Source organism: Micromesistius poutassou, assembly GCF_964030765.1.
Source record: "Micromesistius poutassou genome assembly, chromosome: 11".
NCBI classification, from domain to species: domain Eukaryota; kingdom Metazoa; phylum Chordata; class Actinopteri; order Gadiformes; family Gadidae; genus Micromesistius; species Micromesistius poutassou.
Window position 1 is genome coordinate 9,075,562 of NC_140281.1, and position 19,730 is coordinate 9,095,291.

The 19,730-nt window shown below is 46.9% G+C and overlaps 1 protein-coding gene across 1 annotated transcript in view; it reads right to left on the bottom strand.

Moving 5' to 3' along the window:
• cntnap2a (contactin associated protein 2a) overlaps positions 1–19,730 on the bottom strand; it is a gene marked incomplete at its 5' end in the record, with an annotated part of 370,887 nt that overhangs the window by 24,362 nt on the left and 326,795 nt on the right. Inside the window, 3 exons of the mRNA XM_084474889.1 lie at positions 5,589–5,825; positions 13,744–13,773; positions 16,877–17,095. Coding sequence (XP_084331015.1) covers positions 5,589–5,825; positions 13,744–13,773; positions 16,877–17,095 — 486 coding nt within the window. The remainder of the gene's footprint in view (positions 1–5,588; positions 5,826–13,743; positions 13,774–16,876; positions 17,096–19,730) is intronic.

The window sequence follows — 19,730 nt, forward strand, 5'->3', positions numbered from 1 at the left end:
CAAATTCCTGCTATTCCAAGAGTGCATCAATGCCACATCTCTCCTATTATCGTTCGCCTGTGTGTTTGTATTGGCAGCTTTGGTGTGTGTCTGTGTGTGTGTGTGTCTGATTAACTGTGTTTGTTTTTTATGGGCACACTAACAAAATCCATTACACACGAGAGAACAAGCACATTGTGCATGAAATTAAACAGAAAGAGAGCAGGGAAATCTGTATTTGTGTGTGTGTGTGTGTGTGTGTGTGTGTGTGTCAATCAATAATCAAATCAATAGATAGAAGGTAAATGGTATAGTGCACCTTCAATGTAAATAAGTAAGTAAGGGTGTGGGAATAAGTGTGTGTGTGCATACACACACACACACACACACACACACACACACACACACACACACATAGTGTGTGTCACACATTCAACCGGATGCTATAGAGTGTGTTAAAACGCAGGATTGTGTACACCTTTAAAGAGGTGCTTAAAACTTGTACCTCTGATCAAACTCAGGTCAATGCTCTGGGAAAACTCAGAGGGGCACAAAAAGCTGCTCTCACAGTCCCCAGCGCAAGGCCCCTCCCTAATCACATCGTTCTGGGCTCATGCTTGGCGAGACAGAGAGGCTATAAAAGGGCATTTACTCTCATTCAATACAAGATTCATGGTCCCCAAATATACCCCGGGAGAGGTAAGAGTAGTGCGTGCCAAAAAAGCCAACAAAGTGGTTCAAATTCCAATAGGTGAGGTCTCACGGCTCCCACCTTGCACCTCATGAACCACTGTCGCTGACTCGGTTTCATCCACGTACACTCCCAATACAGCGACCCTGGCAGGGAGAGTTTTAAAATATTTAAACAGCCTGCTGATAGCCTTCGTTTCTCTGACACCAACGTTGTCTGTTACTCGGAGTTCATGCTGTTGGCGATTACCTTTCCCCCCCAGACTTTACATTTTTACAGAGTGATAAAAAACGACCAAACAACGGGGTCGCCTGCCACCGTGATAGATATGCTCATTAGGGATTCACATCCGTTGAGGGGGTGTTAAATTGGCTACCAAGGCTAATGCTTCTTTTTAGGGGTGGCGGGGCCAGCTAATCTATTCTTGTTTTTCGGGGTTACAGAACTTTAGGTTTAAAAACCCTGCCAAATTCAAGATTCATTATATGAGCAATTTTTTTACGCAAATAAGTAAACCCAGACAGAGAGGCAGCTTTAGCTCCATGGTAACCAGCTTCATTAAGTCTGATTCTGTCCAATTATATGATTTCCCCAACTGGATTCAATCGACTTCCAGTTTGTCATTCCATGTCTAGATATTGAGGAGAGATGAGGTGGTGGTGGGAATTGATGTGGGATTCATTACACAATCCTGACATAGTTTACTAATACAATTGGTACTATTTATGATTTGCTTCATAATTTATTTATTGGCCGAATGGATATTTATTTATTGTTCCATATAATGCAGGCCCCGGCTCCATTCTATTACATATTTGACACTTGCAAATTGCTTTTATGAACCTGGTTCCATGTGACATATGTGTGTGTGGACTTGTGTGTGTTTCTGTGTGTTTCTCAGTGTGTGCACTGTGTTGTGTGTGTGTGCGCATGCATGTGTCAGCGTGTACACTGTGTTGGGTGTGTGTGTGTTTGTTTGTGTGTGTGTGCATGTGTCAGTGTGTACACTTTGTTGTGTTTGCGTGTGTGTTTGTGTCAGTGTGTACACTTTGTTGTGTTTGCGTGTGTGTTTGTGTCAGTGTGTACACTTTGTTGTGTTTGCGTGTGTGTTTGTGTCAGTGTGTACACTTTGTTGTGTTTGTGTGTGTGTTTGTGTCAGTGTGTACACTTTGTTGTGTTTGCGTGTGTGTTTGTGTCAGTGTGTACACTGTGGTGTGTGTGTGTGCATGCATGTGTCAGCGTGTACGCTGCGGTGTGTGTGTGTGTGTGTGTGTGTGTGTGTGCATGCATGTGTCAGTGTGTACACTGTGTTCTTCCTGTGACCCCTGAGGGCACAATAGCAGAAGAATGAGAGACTATAATAACAATACAGCCAGGTCCCCAGGGCAGGGTGTAAATATGGATACCATGGAAATGCACCACGCAATTATGGTTCGCTCCACACATTCTTCAGTTGCAGCGACATGTGGGAGAGAAGAGGGGATGGATTAACGACAGGGAGAAGAAGGTCGATGACGCAAACAATGGAAGATATGAAATCGCAAAGGGATTCTACAAGATCTTCTGAATCTTCAGATTGGGTTCTGATTCCGAAAGCCACTACTGATCTCTGTCCAGTTGTTGTTAGTTGTTTGCCCAGAAAGCACTTTGAATTCGATGTAGTGACTCCAATATGGATCACATGCTCTGATCGTGCTCAGCCTTACTTTTAAGTCACTTTGGGTAAGAACTTGATGGAGCAATACATTTAGTCATCAAGCTTTTATCCAAAGTGACTTAAAAGTAAGGCTAAACGTAAATGTAGACAGAAGAAAAGAGAGAGGATAGGTCAAAATTAACAGGAGACACACAGAGGCAAAGAGGTACAATTAGAGAGAGATTCAAAAAGTCCACTCAATCCAAACTTTACATCCTGAGTCATTAACAGACGGTCTCTAACCTAGCAACCCGTCGAGTGCTGTTTGACGGTCAAGAGAGGCTGCGTTTCCAGTACATCTTTTAAGAAGACACTGAGCGATGCTCTCCCAATATGCTAAACGCACAGTGAGAAAGGACCAGACGCCCTTATCTCACTGGTCAACAACAGGCGACCGGCCACCACTGTAACTCTGGTACACATGCTGCATTAGGGCTGAGGGACTCCTATATACAGTCGGGGTAATTTTGTTCCAGTTTGACAGGGGTCCCTTTGTTGTTCCGTCTTTGTTTGGAAATGAATGGGAAGCACGCTATTGCAAGGCTGCCAGGATGCTTACAGGTGACCAACACCCTATTGATAAAGCACCCGAAGCAGGCTGGATAAACTGTTAGTGAGGCAACAAAGGAGAATGAGGAGGAGGAGGATGGAGGAGAGTGGAGCATGGGGGAATAGGAAACAAAAAGAAAAGGAAGGAGGAGAATAACGAGGAAGAAGGTGAAAGGAAGGGGGAAGAATGAGAAAAAGGAAAGAGTAGGAAGTGTTCGCCTCCGGGACATAATTGAGGTTGAGCTCATTCACAACACAAGGCTGTGCTGGTATCCTTTCTATTGCTGCTGTATACATAACAGGCTGACACACACACACACACACACATACACACACACACACACACACACACACACACACACACACACACACACACACACACACACACACACACACACACACGTCATGAAATTAGTTCTCGAGGTCTTGAAGTGTCTGATTGAGTGTGGCAGAACTCAGCGGAGGTCCTTTCATCTCTCACAAAAAGATTTTCCCACCATGTCACCCTCTCGGGCGTGATGCACGCGCACACACACACACACACACACACACACACACACACACACACACACACACACACACACACACACACACACACACACACTTACACACACACACACACACACATACACACACACACACACTGCACAAGCTCTGCACTTTTTCTGTCATTTTGTCTCCCCCCTGCAATTGGGTTGGTGGGTGGGTGTGGTGACTCACACACCCATAAGAAGAAACAAATGAATTCATGTGTCGGAGATCAACTCTATGACTGGTAGCTGAGAGAGAGAGAGAGAGAGAGAGAGAGAGAGAGAGAGAGAGAGAGAGAGAGAAAGAAAGAGAGAATCTGACAACATGGCCTTATCCCCCTGAGCATTTCGTATGAGAATCTGTTCAGGAGCAGGTGGAGGAGGAGGAGGTGGAGGAAGAGGTGGAGGGGGAGAAGGAGGATAAGGAGGAGGTGGGGAGGGGGAGGAGGAGGTGATAGAGGAGGTGGGGAGGAGAAGGAGGAGGAGATAGAGGAGGTAGGGAGGAGGAGGAGGAAGGGAGATAGAGGAGGTGAGGAGGAGGAGGAGGAAGAGGTGGAGATAGAGGGGCTGGAGGAGGAGGAGGATATAGAAGAGTTGGGGAGGAGGAAGAGGAGTAGATAGGTGGTGGGGAGGGGGAGGAGGAGGAGGATGATATCGAGGAGGAGGGGAGGTGGAGAACATGCCAGTGCACCCTAATGACTCCCTATGAAACAAACATGAGCCGTTTGTCACTCCCCGGGAGTTCACTGTATGACATCTCGTCATCTCCCCCCCCACCGGTAATGCTCCCCCCCTCCCCCTCCCTCACCCCTGCCAGTCAAGTGTCGGATCGCGTCGCATCGCTTGAATCGCTGGAAACGAATGCTGTTGTGGTTTGAGCAGTTGTTTTGGGCTGGTTTTTTTTGATAGAATTTTTTAACAACCGCAGTGATGAAACAATCTGTGAAATTGAGGCGCAGCGCGCGGGTGGGGGGTGGGGGGGGGGGCGGTTGGGGGGGGGCGAGGAGTGGAGCGTTGTTGTGGTACGACCAGCCAGGGGCGAGAAGACACACAGATCTTGTTGTTCAGGATGGTAATCCCTCTGCTGTCGGGGCTCTGTGGAACAGACCTGCTGATCTAAAGATAGGAGCCAAACAATGGAAGGGCCAGGACACCGGTGCCTTCTGACGGGAAAGCGGCCCCAAAAAACACGGATGGCAAGGGAGCGTGTGAGCCCAGAGATTATGCCTTGTTGTGGCACAGACTGCAGAGGGCTGTGCCGAAACACTGGCTTGGACAGGAAGTATGTGGTTTGTGTCTGTGTGCGTGTGTACGTGTGTGTGTGTGTGTGTGTGTGTGTGTGTGTGTGTGTGTGTGTGTGTGTGTGTGTGTGTGTGCGTGTATATGAGTGTGTGTGTGTGTGTGTGTGTGCATGTGTGCGTGTGTGCATGTGTGCATGTGTGCGTGTGTGTGTGGGTGGGTGGTTGGGTGTGTGTGTGTGTGTGTGGCCGTGTGTGCATGCGTGCGTGTATGTGTGTGTGTGTGTGTGTGGCCGTGTGTGCATGCGTGCGTGTGTGTGTGTGTATGTATGTGTGTGTGTGTGTGTGTGTGTGTGTGTTTGTGTGTGTGTCCTCTTTGTTTACACAGGGCCGCAGATGACTGCAATGGATCCTCAAAGCATGCATGAAATCAGAATGTTGATTTGATTTATGGCATTGGGTTTAACTGGTATTTGATTCTATTTACACTGAGTTGGTGTCTTTGACGTCGTAGGTGTGAACACCTGGTCGAGAGGTTTTCAAAAAAATCCTGAACAGATGAATTATTAATACTTACTTAAGTATGTCATAAGTGCGCCTGTGTTTAGTGCGCTTTATCAGGCAACTTTTTCAGGCAACTTTTTCAGGCAGATTTATCCAAATGATACCAAGGCCAATACGAGTGGATAAGCCTGCAACGGATTTCAATGGATCGCATCCAGATTCACAACTTTTTAGCGTGCTTGAAAATAGCCGACAATTTATGGGCGACGAGAACAAGTACATCCAAGTCTCCAAGGAAAGGAAATAGAAATGCTAGGATGAAGGCCCCCCCCACCCCCCTCCCCACCACACACACACACACACACACACAAGACCCCCAAACCCCCCCCTGAGACCCCCACCTCTGGTGCAGAAGGGTCCGTCGTAGGCGGTGGCGCTGCAGTCGCAGGCGTAGCCGTTGTACCGCTCCACACACGTCCCCCCGTTGCGGCAGTAGACGCCGTAGCTGGTGCAGTGGCCCTGGCAGCCCGGCTTCACCCCCGGCGTGACCTTTGCCCTCTCGTCCAGGTCCAGCGTCACGCCGTTCATCCGCAGCGCGCGGATGCAGCCCAGGAAGCCGCGCTGACCTCCGGCCGCACCTGTTGAGGTCGGAGGTGAGCAGGGGGGTTAGGATATGAAGTAATTCATTATTATTATTAATAATTATTATTTATAACCCATAAAGACATATGGACACAAAAAGGTGGAAGCACTTTCCATGTTTAATGGGTCCATACATTCCCCCAACCAAGAGAATCCCTGGAGAAACATGCTGGTTTTCGTTCCTTCCAGAATGTGTCTCTTAATTGGTAAGCAACCCAGATTTCAATACATTTTAAATGAAGTAGTTGATCCTTTAAAAACATATTGCTTCGGACTCATGAAAGTCTATGTGAGGAAAACGTTTGTCCGCAAGGACGGCCGAATAGATGTGAAACACACAATCCGTTCTTAATGTTCCTTTAAGATAGTCACTTACATCCATAACCCCTTACATCCTGTCGTTCACTATTGACTGGTGACAAGAGAACAATGGGCATTTAGTGAATGATTGCCACCGGTGTCAATCATGGTTCCCTAGCCGACTGTATCCCCACCCAGTGGGTGAGGGAGTGTCACATGGGTGGGTGGGGGTAAGTGGGATGATGACGTGAGGGGGGGTGGGGGGGTGGGGGGGGGAGGCCAAAAGAGGGGAAGAGGGAAAAAATAGGGAAGTTAGGGAATAAGGCAGAGGGGATTCAGAGGTGGAAAGGGAGGAAGGAAGGAAGGAGTCGATAGAGTGAAGGAATAAAATGAATTCAATGCAGGGTGTGAGGACACTGAAGGGAAGGGATACAGGTTCAGGAAAGACAGAGCAGATGATACAGGAGCATATGTGTGGAGAGTAGGCAGGGCTTGAGACAGAGAGGTATTAGGATGATGTTTTAATGAGCATGAGAAAATAAAGGTAAGGGGGAGAATTTTTTTTTAGGGCAAGTTAGGGCGGGAAGGACGAATGAAAGTCGAAGCAAAAAGCAACACGATTTATATTGCTCATATCGCTGGCTGAGGAAGAAACTGATGTCATGTTTATCGTTTTAATTGTTACTTTGTTATTCAGACAACCTTCCACTGCTTTGATTCCTGGGCTTTTTAAAACCACGTAATGATCGCCGTGTGATCGTTAGCGCTTTGCATTAACGCGCTCACACACACAAACACAAACACACACACACGCACACGCAAATGAGTAACCTGCAACCATGTGCACACACACACACACACACACACACACACACACACACACACACACACACACACACACACACACACACACACACACACACACACACACACACACATTGCTTACTCTCGGCAAGCAGCCATTTCTCCAAAGTGCCAACATTGTCATTCCGTCCCTCAACCATTCCCCCGTCTACCTACTCATTAACGTGGACAGGGTTTGTACATAACATGGAAAAATGCCCACCACAATGACAGGGGGAGGTAAACACAACCATAAACATACACGTTTCCACACACAAGACAACACACACTCATTCTCTTTCTGCCTTTAACCCTCTCGTTAATGAGAACCTAGGGCCGTATCGATCAACAAGTAACTCAATTATATACCACAGATCATGGAAGGATATCCACTACCTGTTAAGAAAAGCTGAAATGGACACACACACACACACACACACACACACACACGGATGCCATGTTCCTCTGACTGGGCGCAGGCCTGCACGTCACCTCCAAACTGATTTGTCTTCTTCCTGCTGCTTAATGAATCTGTTGTATCGTTGATTGGCTTGCACTCTCTGCCACCTGTTTACTTGGCTCTTAAATCAGCCTCTAATTGACTGGACAGCAGGCTGGGGGGTGTGGGGTGGCTGCTTAGCAGGAACAGGAAGCAACACACCCAGCCATCTAACACACACACACACACACACACACACACACACACACACACAGATTTACGTGTGTTTGCACTGGCACTCATGCATGGAGACATATGCAAACTTGTGCATATGTACTCATATTGTATACTGGCACATTAACACACACACATACACACACACAGACACACACATACATACATGCACATGTACACACACAGACACTCACACACACCCATAAAAAAATTACCTGTGCATGCGAGCGTGCGTGCATGCAACACATAAACCGAAAACAGAGGGAGTGTGTGTGTTGTAAGTGCATGTGTCCTTTATGTTTCCCCAAGAGCAAGGTAAATAAATCGCCATAGAATGGAATAACATTTCCGGAGCCCAACAACCTCTTAAAGTCACGATTCACAAATACAGCATCTACAAAATAATTCCATGTATTAGTTTACAGACAAGCCAACTGCCAAAAGCAATGTCGCTGTCTGTTTGATAGGGAGAGTGTGGGTGCATTTATATTTATACACACCGGTCGGGGAACCCATTCTCCGGAACCATTTTTGTCCCCATTCGCATTGCATTCTAACTACTCTAGTGTGATGGCAGATCCCCCAGAAACAAAGCATCCTCTGCCAATGGCCAGACACACACAGGCTGGCACAGGTGGCTGCTGGGGCTGCCAGCCAATGCCACGCAACCCATATAAACAACGTGACTAGCATTGGTTTGGACTGGATCTCGTCTAGGGTTCACACACTCTGCACTAGACCAAACCACAGACCAAAGCCTATCACTCAAACATCTCCCTTTGAGGGCCGGGGGTAGGGGAGACACATAAGATAGAAAGAAATACCTGCTGATTAATATCCAGTGTCTTTTAAACGTTGTAAACTGGGGGCTCATATCACGCGCAGATAATGAGCTGCCACTCCATGCATCCTCCCGGTGACAGGAGTGTTTATTTCAAGCGCATAACCTGCAAAGCCCTGTTTGTTCATTTGGTTTCACCTTGGAAAGACAAAAAACGGGATTACATACTGTTATGTATGTGTAACAGTGTAAATAATGACTTTGTTTTATTTGTTAAATTCCTGTCAAACTTGGGACTCCAACCAACTTTTTATATTTTATTTTGAAAGTCCACAGCGGAAGTTAGTGTTTAAGTTAATGCTGGGCAATATGTAAATTGCTCAGAAGCATCAATCTTATGCTGTGGTAAATTGCCGTTCTGTCCGCTTGGATATAAATTCAGTTATAAATACAAACCACGCATAATAAGATGTTTAAAATCGATCAGCATTTAATTTGTTACATGCTTGTTAAACTTAATGCTTGTAAAACCCTTTGTTTTATTGGTTTGTGAAGAAGTAATTGCGTAATGTGTGGAGTCCTTAAGCATGAGGTGTACATGACCTGTGCGCACTAATATGGGGCTCCTCTTTTATAGTTTGAGCGAGAACAGACTACGGCTATTTATATGTGCACACTGGTTGTGTGTTTGTCCCATGTTTCAGGTATGTTTTATTTTGTGCTCTTGAAAATGCAATATTGTTTTGTGTTATGTGCTTTTTGTTTTTGTTAAAATACCACTATACGATCACGTTATGCTGGGCAATATGTAAATTGCTCAGAAGCATCAATCTTAAACTGTGTTCAAGCGGGAACAGACTACGGCTATTTATATGTGCACACTGGTTGTGTGTTTGTCCCACGTTTCAGTAAACCAGTCCAGTGCTCCACTCAACCTGTCTCCATGAAGTCATTGAAAGAGCAGCAGAGCATTATACCCATGGTCACATATGCAATGGATAAGTGCACTGTTGTTACCTGTGCCTTAGGGGGGCGCTCTACAGCACCTGTTAAGTGTGACGTGTAACATTGTTCTCCCCCGAGTAAAAATCAGAGTCAATTGGATAGCCACGTCTTGACCTGCTTTCTTGTGTCACTCCATTACTACAAATATTATCCAAGAACATAATATAAATTGGCGATGAGCAAAAACATCCACGCTACAGAAGTAGCTCATCAAGACAAGTTTGCAGTTGGAAAAGAGGAGAGTTGACAGAAAGGCCAGCCCAGCAAGAAAGGGAACGAGAGGACATGGCTGCTACCATTGGACATATTGATGCCTTCGATGAGACTGTGGCGCAATGGGACACGTATATTGAAAGATTTGAACACTTTATAAATGCAAATGACATAAAAGATGAAAGGCGAGCGTCAGTGCTACTGAGTCTCATGGGCATGCGAACGTATGGACTGCTGCGTAGTTTAATTACACCAGAATGGCCCAGAGACATGGCTTTTCAGTGCATTGTGAATGAACTCCAAGCCCATTTATCTCCGAAACCGCTTATTATAGCGGAGAGATTTTGCTTTCATAAACGGAACCAGGAAGAAGGGGAGACTGTCGCACAATATGTAGCAGCTTTGAAGAGACTCTCGGAATATTGTGATTTCAGGGCATATCTGGAAGAGGCACTTCAGGGCAGATTGGTTTGTGGAGTAAAGAATGAAGCTCTCTCTCTCACCTTTCACAAGGCAGTGGAAATCGCCGTATCAGTGGAGACAGTCTCAAGAGAAGCGCAACAGCTGAGTGGCTCCATAAAGGTAAACAAAGTGACATTGTCCCCGCCCAGAATGACACGTAAATGTAAGAGATGTGGAAAAGACAATCATACAGATGATGACTGCTGGTACAAAGACCAATATTGCCGTAACTGTGGGAAGAAAGGCCACATAGGGCGATTGTGTAAAAGTAGGAAGAACTATGAAAGCGAGGAGAAAAGGAGAATAAAGGAAGAACATTCAGGCGGTATGATACAGATTATGAACTGTCATTGAATGATGACTTGAATGATCACTTGAAGAGAGGAATTAACACACATCTGTATCACCCCAGAGATTGAAGGGAGAATTATGGAAATGGAACTGGACACTGGGGCTGCTGTCTTTGATTTCAATAGAAACATATGAAGATGTTTTGGGACATATTCTATTACAGCCAACTAACATTGTATTGAAAACTTACACTGGAGAGGCAATTTCTCCAGAAGGATTAATTCATGTGAATGTACAACTGAACAGTCAGCTGAATTACCATTGTATGTGGTGAGTGGTGATGCACAACCACTTTTTGGAAGAGAATGGTTTAGGTCAATAAAGTTGAACTGGCAGGAAATAAAGACTGTACAAAAGGTACAGGTTGATACACTTGAGACTGTTTTACAGAGACATTGTAGTATTTTTGCGAAAGGGCTAGGCACTATGAAGGGGATTGAAGCAGAAGTGACCCTGAAACCAAATTGCACACCCAAGTTTTGTCATGTGTTGTGCCCTACGCTATACGACCCAAAGTAGAGGCTGAGCTGACATGCCTTACAGAGCTCGGAGTGATATCACCAATACAGTACAGTGAATGGGCTACGCCAGTTGTACCCGTCGTGAAAAAGGACGGCTCAGTAAGACTGTGTGGTGATTTCAAAATCACACTAAATCAAGCCATATGTGTGGATCGCTACCCAATTCCACGCATTGAAGACCCATTTGCATCTCTGGCTGGAGGCCAGCGCTTCAGTAAGCTAGATTTGTCACAAGCCTACTTGCAGATGAAAGTTGATGAAAAATCATATAAACTGCTGACTATCTCTACACAGCAAGGACTGTTCTGTTACAACCGGTTACCCTTTGGAATAGCCTCCGCTCCAGCCTTGTTCCAGGGGCGATGGACCAAATCCTTCTGGGGCTTCCTAACACTCACTGTTACCTCAACAACATTCTGGTGATGAGCTCGGACGACCCATCACATCTGAAAATCCTGGATGCTATCCTTGGCAGGCTGGAGGACTATGGCCTGCAGGTTCAGCGAGAAAAGTGTGAGTTCTTCAGGAAGTCGCTGGAATACTTGGGTCACACCATCGATGCTGCAGGGCTTCACCAGTCACCAGAGAAGGTGAGAGCTGTCATGGATTCCCCTGCCCCCACCAACGTGAGTCAATTACCTTCCTTTCTCAGAATGATAAACTATTACAGACGTTTCATTACAAATCTGTCCTCCATCATGACTCCACTCAATAGACTTCTGTGCAAAGGCAAGCCATGGAGTCAGCGTTCCAGGAGGCAAAGTAGTTACTGGTCTCCACTAAACTGACTCACTATGACCCTAAGCAAGCCATCTGGCTCGCCTGCATCACCCTACGGAGTGGGTGTCATTTCTCACATCCTGCCCAGCGGAGAAGAAAAACCCATCGCCTTTGCGTCAAGAACTCTCAGCAAGGCAGAGCAGAATTATGCCCAGATCGAGCGGGAGGCCCTGGGTATAGTCTTCGGAGTAAGGAAGTTCCACCAGTACCTATATGGTAGGAAGTTCACACTGTTAACCAACTATAGTCCCCTGACTTCCATCTTGAGTCCTCAAAAGAGTGTTCCTTCAATGGCGGCAGCCAGAATGCAACGATGGGCACTCATCCTGTCAGCTCATAATTATACAATCAAGTATAGAAAATCTGATCTCCATGCTAATGCCGATGGACTTTCTTGGCTGCCACTCGAAGGGAAACACACAAACAAAGTCGACACTGTGGATGTATTCTACACCCGCCAGATGGAAATACTGCCCGTCAGCAGCAGGGAGATACGACGGGACACCATGGCTGACCCCACAATGTCAACTGTCTTGGAAATGGTCACTTCCCAGCTGACAAAGACACCAGAAGTGAGCTATCGCCATACCTGATCCGACGCAATGAGCTCACAGTTCAGAAAGGATGTCTCATGTGGGGCATTTGGGTTATTGTACCTCCGAAGCTCTGGCCCCGTGTGTTGGCCGAGCTACCTGTCGCACACCCTGGTGTGGTAAGAATGAAGAGTTTAGCTCGCAGTTATGTGTGGTGGCCAGGCATTGACGCCCATGTTGAGCTTCAGTCACAGTCGTGCCACTCCTGCCAGCGAGTACAGAAAGCTCCGCACATCCTTGTCAGTGACAACGGTCCTCAGTTCTGTTCAGAGGAGTTTGCCACGTGTCCAATGGAGTGAAGCACATTCGGTCAGCTCCCTTCCATCCCTCCACTAATGGGCTCGCCGCGAGTTTTGTTCAGACATTCAAGCACTCTTCAAGAGGCAGCGCTCCAGTTCAGCATAGACTGGACACGTTCCTATTGACATATCGGAACACCGCCCACGCCGCTACCAAGGAGTCACCGGCGATGCTGTTTCTCAGCCAACGGCTATGCTGTTTCACCGGCTATGCTGTTTCTCAGTAGACTCGAGAGCTCTAAAGCCGAGTCCTAAAGCCCAGTGTAGCTAGTGCAGTGACCCACAACCAGGACTCTCAGCAGCTACGCCAAGCGGCTCACTCCAAGTCCAGACAGTACATTGTGGGCGAGACTGTTCTTGTTCGCGATTACTGGAAGGGGGAGAATTGAACACCAGGAGTCGTGATGTCCCAAACAGGACCAGTTTCCTACACGGCAAGTGTATCAGACGGAGTAAGACACATCCAAACCAGGAGGCGCCTTGCCTTCAAAGAGACTGCTGTTGACTGTAGTAGATTAAGATTAAGATTATTATTTAGATTATTATTAAGTTCTAATGCATAGTAATGCTATTGCTTATTTCAGTTCAAACGGTATTGCTGAAGATACCATAGTTAAGTAAACAACCTTATTTAGTTGGGAGGAAATGTTAAGTGTGGCACCTGTTAAGTGTGACGTGTAACATTGTTCTCCCCCGAGTAAAAATCTGAGTTAATTGGATAGCCACGTCTCGACCTGCTTTCTTGTGTCACTCCATTGCTACAAATATTATCCAAGAACATAATACATACTGTTTGTGATTCATGCAAATGGCTTATATGATATCCTCTTTTTTCCATTTTCCATTTCTTTATAGATAATTCTATGAGCATTATTTAGTACCGTCAACAATTCAGTCGTAACCTATTTATCCAAAGCGATTTAGGGGGAATTTCCCTTTAAGATGGATCCATAAAGCTCATGTGAGGCATCTAGCTCAGGGCTGGCTACAGGCTGCTGGCTACAGGCTGCTGGCTGTGAACATTGTGGATCAAGGGGATTAAGGCTATCGGAGGAGGAAGAGGGTTCAGATGACACATTTAAATGCTACCTACTGTCTTGGCAGGTGAGCGAGGCTGGTTTCCCTGGCGATGCCGCCACACACACACGCATGCAGAGAGCCGAAGCCAAGATGGCCACCATGCCATGCCATGCCATGGCGGATGGAAGCGAGACAAGACGACAAAAACAAACACAGAAAAAAAAGAGAAAGGGAAAAAACAAAACAGACACACAAAACAACAAGCCAAAACAAGGAGTGAATAACCCCAAATCATGCAACAAAAAAAAGAGGAAAAGGACTAAACAAACCGTGATAAGCCTATTAAGTAAGAATCAGGCAACAACAACAATGTGACGGGTAGATCGCACGGCGGGGTGATTTATTGTCATGTGTGTGCATGCCGTGAAACACTAGCAGCTAACTGAGTGCAGAGAATGACAGCGTGCAGATGGGCCAACATCTACTTCCACAGCCAATCAGAGCAAATGAGGCATTGTGTGGTGAACACTGAACCAGTGGTTAATGAGAAGCATATTGATCTAGAAGGAGTAGAGAGAGAGAGAGAGAGAGAGAGAGAGAGAGAGAGAGAGAGAGAGAGAGAGAGAGAGAGAGAGAGAGAGAGAGAGAGACAGGGAGGGAGGGAGGGAGGGAGGGAGGGAGCAGAGCGAAAGGGAGAAAGAGAAAGGGAGAGGGGGGGAAGAGAGATGGATCAAGAGAGATGGAGAACCAAGGGAGGGAGCTACAAATCAAGGATGGGGGGCACACAGGGAATAAGATCAAATCATGCTAGACAAACAAAATAATTGGCAGGGATAGCAGTGGCTCTAATCATGCGTCCTACATCTTAGAATAACATTAAAACCAGTCAAACACAATATGTGTGCAGTGGCAGCAGGTATTTACAGAGAATTAAAATGGTTGACTAATGAACAAACGTAATGTCGGTCTCTTATTGTAGAGCACTTTGCAGTCAGTCCTCCAAGCCCCCCCCCCCCCCCTCCTCGGAGACAAAAACAGATCAACAAGATCTGTCAGTCCAACAGCCCATCTGTAATCAACTTCCTCTCACCGCAGTCCTTGTCACTTCCTGTCGGCTTTCCTGTGTCACTACCCCCCCTCCCCACCCGCCCCAACCTAACCCCCCCTCCCCAAAGCCAGGTTGTGTGGGGGGATTACCTGGGGGATTACAGATGACATACGAGAGCGTACCATACCCCCACTTTTCGGGAACCGACCACCCATAAGATAACAAACTGCCTTTTTTGTCTCTCCTCAGTGTGTATGAAAAGTAGCACTCGGCCCTGCCATTCACGCACATAGCCAAACTGTTTCACGGCATAACCCAGGCTCCTGAAGGGATCCCGCGAGGCCCCTCAGGTGACATCGGGGCTCCGTTGGGCTCCCGCTACGTCGGCAGTCCTGCGCTTTCACTAGCGAGACGGTGGAGGTGAAGACAAAACTCTTTGCGGCGTTCCCTCGTGTTGCACCAGTCACCTCTAACCGTACGATAGAGAGATACGTGGAGAGCCGTATTGGGGGTTTGATAAAGACAGGAGAAGGGGGCTGAAGTGGGGGTAGGGGGGGATGAAGTGATTGCATTATCGTCAGAACAGGGATCAGAGCGAAGGGTTTGGGGATATGGGGTTATGCAGTCTGAACCGTCTCCTCAAGGCCAGACTTTTTGTAGCGAGATTGATCAAAAACCCTGGCCTATCTGCCTCAGCATTTCTTTGACTGCCCATCATCTCTATCTCTTTCGCTCTCTCTTTTGCTCTCTCTCTCTCTCTCTCCTTCCCTCCCTCTTCTGGACTATTGACACCTAAGAGAAGAACTCAGAAACGAGACAGAGATGAAGAGTGGGGGGCCTGGTAGACAGGGCACACACACACGCACACACACACACACACACACACACACACACACACACACGCATACACACACACACACACACACACACACACACACACACACACACACACACACCTCATTGTCTGGCTCCCCTTCTCGCCTCTCTTCTACTCCATAGGAGCTCTACTCTAGCGTGGGGTGTATATATTGATGGAAGGGGTCTGGCGATGGGGAGAGAGGGGGGAGGTAATAAGACTTTGACAGGCCCAATGCTGTCCCAAATGAGCCGTTCACAGGGAGCTAACCGCTAGCAAGATCCATAGCCTGCACTTTCTATTCTAACTGAAATGGGGCTTTGGCTGGGTGGGAAAACTAGGAGAGGAACGAGAGCGAGAGAGATAGAAAAGTAAGAGTGTGAGAGAGAGAGGGAGAGTGGGTTTGTGTGAGTGTGTTAGCAGAATACCTAGTAAAGCTAACAAGAATAAACTTTGATCTTCCAGAGTGAAATAGATTGGTTGTAGTCATGCAGCCCACCACTAATCTCACGTCATTAACAGCAAACTTTTTGGGGCTGGTGCGATCAGACCGCCATGGTGTGGAAGGTCGGACGTGCATCTGCATGTAATGTAGGGCTGTGATTAAACTGGCAAGATGGTGCGTGTGTTTGTATGTGTGTGTGTGTGAGTGTGTGCGTGCTTGTCTGTATGTGTGTCTGCATGTGTGTGCGTGTGTGTGTGTGTGTGTTTCCAAGCTCGGTATGTGATTAACATTAACTTAATTAGCAGCAGTGGATAATCTAGACGAAAGCCTCTTAGGAGATGACACACAGAAGTGCATGTGTGCGCACAAAATCAATATGCGTGTCTTCAACTTTATAAAACCATCAGGCGTCTTCGCCGAGTTTAAGACGCCTGTATCTGAGGAGATGTTTTGGAAAATGTGTTTTCATTTTAATTAAGAACCCCAGTGCAATTATAATTTCACCGATAACGTGTGAAGTGTGTTTGCTTTGCGCAAATACGATTTTATTTCATTGTTGATTACAGATTAGCGGCGTGAATGGGACTGTCCTTAGATGGACTGCGTGGTTCATCGTGTAAACGTGTTCATTGCCTTTTATCGGCCGTGGACAATTTGTTTCTCTCATTCCTCCGCACTAATATCTGTGCTTTGATACGTTTTTATTTATGTATGAATGTGTGTGTGTGTGTGCAGTATATTTCGTTTTTTTCTACTATTGTCTTGTAAAGCACTTTATCACCTGATTTGAAGGTGCTGCGAAAATACATTATTCATACATTATTATAGTGATGGTTCTGAAGTCCTCCATCTCTTACCCACGTAGAGCTGACTGAACAGCTCCAGCCGTGTGTGACCCTGGGGGGGAGCGGGCCGGGACGCCCGATAGGTCAGGTCCAGCTGGAGGACCGCCTCCTTCACGTTCCTCTCGGCCATGACGCGATGCCATTGGTCGTCGTTCAGGGGCGTGGCCGAATGCACCTGCAGCTCCACGGGTCCGTTGCCGACGTCGAAAGAGAAGGATACGACCGTGGGGGCTGCAGAGGGAAAGAAGAACGAGAGAGAGAGATATAGAGAAAGAGGAAAGAGAGAGAGAAAGAGCGAGAGTGAGAGAGAGCGAGAGCGAGAGAGAGAGAGAAAAAGAGGAGAGAGAGAAAAAGAGGAGAGAGAGAAACAAACTTACTTTAGAAATGTTCCCACTGGCCATTGGCTTATTCGATATTATGCATTGAAATTGATTACTTTAAATACCTTTATCTGGATACGAATGAATAACACTACCAATGCAAAAAATAAACACACATTTCAATTTTGACACACACACAAACACTTCCACGTACACACGTTTGAAGCAAACGCACACTGTTTGTTATGAAGTACGACCTGAAACACCTTTTCTCAATAACTTTCCACAACAACAGCATAACCTTTGCGTTGCGGATCCGTGCATTGTTCAATGTATTAATCACATGCTTGATTTGCTTTTGGGATCACTCATTTGTCTCACATGGATGTCGGCGTTGAACGCCAGCGACTCTTCACAGCACTGACTCGGACTAATCTCAGGGGGCGGCAAGCGCTACGTCAAGGGATAGTTTGGAGTTTGGATGCTGGCTGAACGCCATGTGATCCCCCTCTGGTGAACACTTCGCGGCATTTGTATTGTACTTTGAAAGAGAGAGAGAGAGAGAGAGAGAGAGAGAGAGAGAGAGAGAGAGAGAGAGAGAGAGAGAGAGAGAGAGAGAGAGGTGTATGAAACCAACAGGGGGCACTGTTTCCCCTTTTATAAACAGTTCAGCCAAGCCACATTATTAGCAATGTTTAAGGATCTGAGTGTGTGTAATGCGTTGTGTGTTTGTGTGTGTGTGTGTGTGTGTGTGTGTGTGTGTGTGTGTTTGTTGGTGAATACACCAGGTAACCCCTACAGCTGCTTTCAGATATGACATAAGTGTGTAAGTGCAAGGTGACCTTCAGCTCACCACTCATCACAGCCATCAGTCAATAACACTGACACAAACGGCGGCTGTCACCGAAAGGCTAGTGAGAGAAAAAGTGTGTGTGCCCGTGTGTCCGCATATACGTGCGCGTGCGGGCGCGTGTGTGTCCGCGTGCACCTCAGCACATAGATCACTTGGGCCGTGTTCCATAAAGCACCAGGAGCCCCCATTGACACCGCCGAAGGCATCCGAGTGGACAATCAAATACAGGGTGGCGTGGTGGTGGTGGTGATAATGGGAAGGAGGTGGAGGTGTGGAGCTGTGAAGGGATTGGGGGGGGGGGGGGGGGGGGGGTCGGGTCGGATGGGGGTCAGTAACCAGGCCAAGGCCATCAACAAGACAGCGGTGAATGAAAATAGATTTTCATATTGTCAGCTCGTCAATTTTGTTGCGGCTCCTTCGCTCTACTGTGTCGCTGGATCATTAAACTTGGCGGATTACGCAGCATATTCACGTCGACGCAGATAGTGAAGTTGTGGTTTTGCACACTTAATGTCAACAAGTGGAATGACTGTGGGTGATTTGGTAATGACGACGAATATGATCAAAAACATTTAATCTCTTTCCTTCCTTTTTCCACCATTCCTGTACCTTTCTCGCTTCCTTGCTTCCTTTATTCTATCCTTCTGTCCTTCGTCCCTCCCTTCCTTCCAGTCCAGCGACTGCTCATTAGGTTCTCCCTCCACCCCCCACCCTCTCTCTCTCGCCCCCACCCCATCCTCTCTCCCTTTCTCTCTCACCCCCTTTCTGTCCATCCTCTTTCATCTTGTATCTTTTTGAGTTCACTTCATCACCGTGAGGTCTGCGTATTTGCCGTGGCGGAGCTGTAATTTCCTCTGAGGTGAGGCACACAGGCGCAGGGCTCCACTAACCAGAAATAATTGTTGCGCCGTGGATCAGTGGGGACGTGTTGAGTGCATAAAACCTATAAGATAAATCTCTGGGAGAACGCTCCCCCCCTCCTGCTGCACACAGCCTCCCACCATCACCACCATACAGCAGATACAACTTAGTGACATGCTGATGTGCACACACACACAGGAGGAGAGTGAGGGGCAAGGGAAATGTAAAAAGAGAGAGAAAGAGAGAGAGAGTATGGAGAGAGGGTTGTGCAGAGAGAGAGAGGGGAGTATATAGAGAGGGTTTTGGAGAGAATTAGAGAGAGAGAAGGAGGGAGAGATAAAGAAAGAGAGAGAGAGAGAGAGCGAGTGGAGTAGAGAAAAAGAGAAGGGTTGTTGAAAGAGAGAGGAGCAGTTGAGAGGGAGAGTAAACAATACAGAGAGAGAGTGACAGAGAGAAGCTAGAGAGAGAAAAGTAGAGAAAGATAATAGAGAGCGGAGGATAGAGAAAGAGCGAGGAGAGAAAGGAGTTGAGAGGGGAGAGAGATGAAGAAAGAAGAGAGAGAGGAGAGAGGGGAGATTAAGGGGAAAGAAAGACAGAGGAAAGAGGGAAGAAAGGGAGAGCAATATAAGTAGAGATTCAAGAGACACAGAGGAGAGAGAGATAAGAGGAGTAGAGAGGAGATACAGAGAAGGAGAGATAGAAGAGTAGAGAGAGTGAAACCGAGAGCAAGAAGAAGCAGAGATACAAAGAAGCAAGGAAAGAAACAGAGTGAGAGAGAGAGGGAGAGAGAGAGAGAGAGAGAGAGAGGGAGAGAGAGAGAGAGAGATACAAA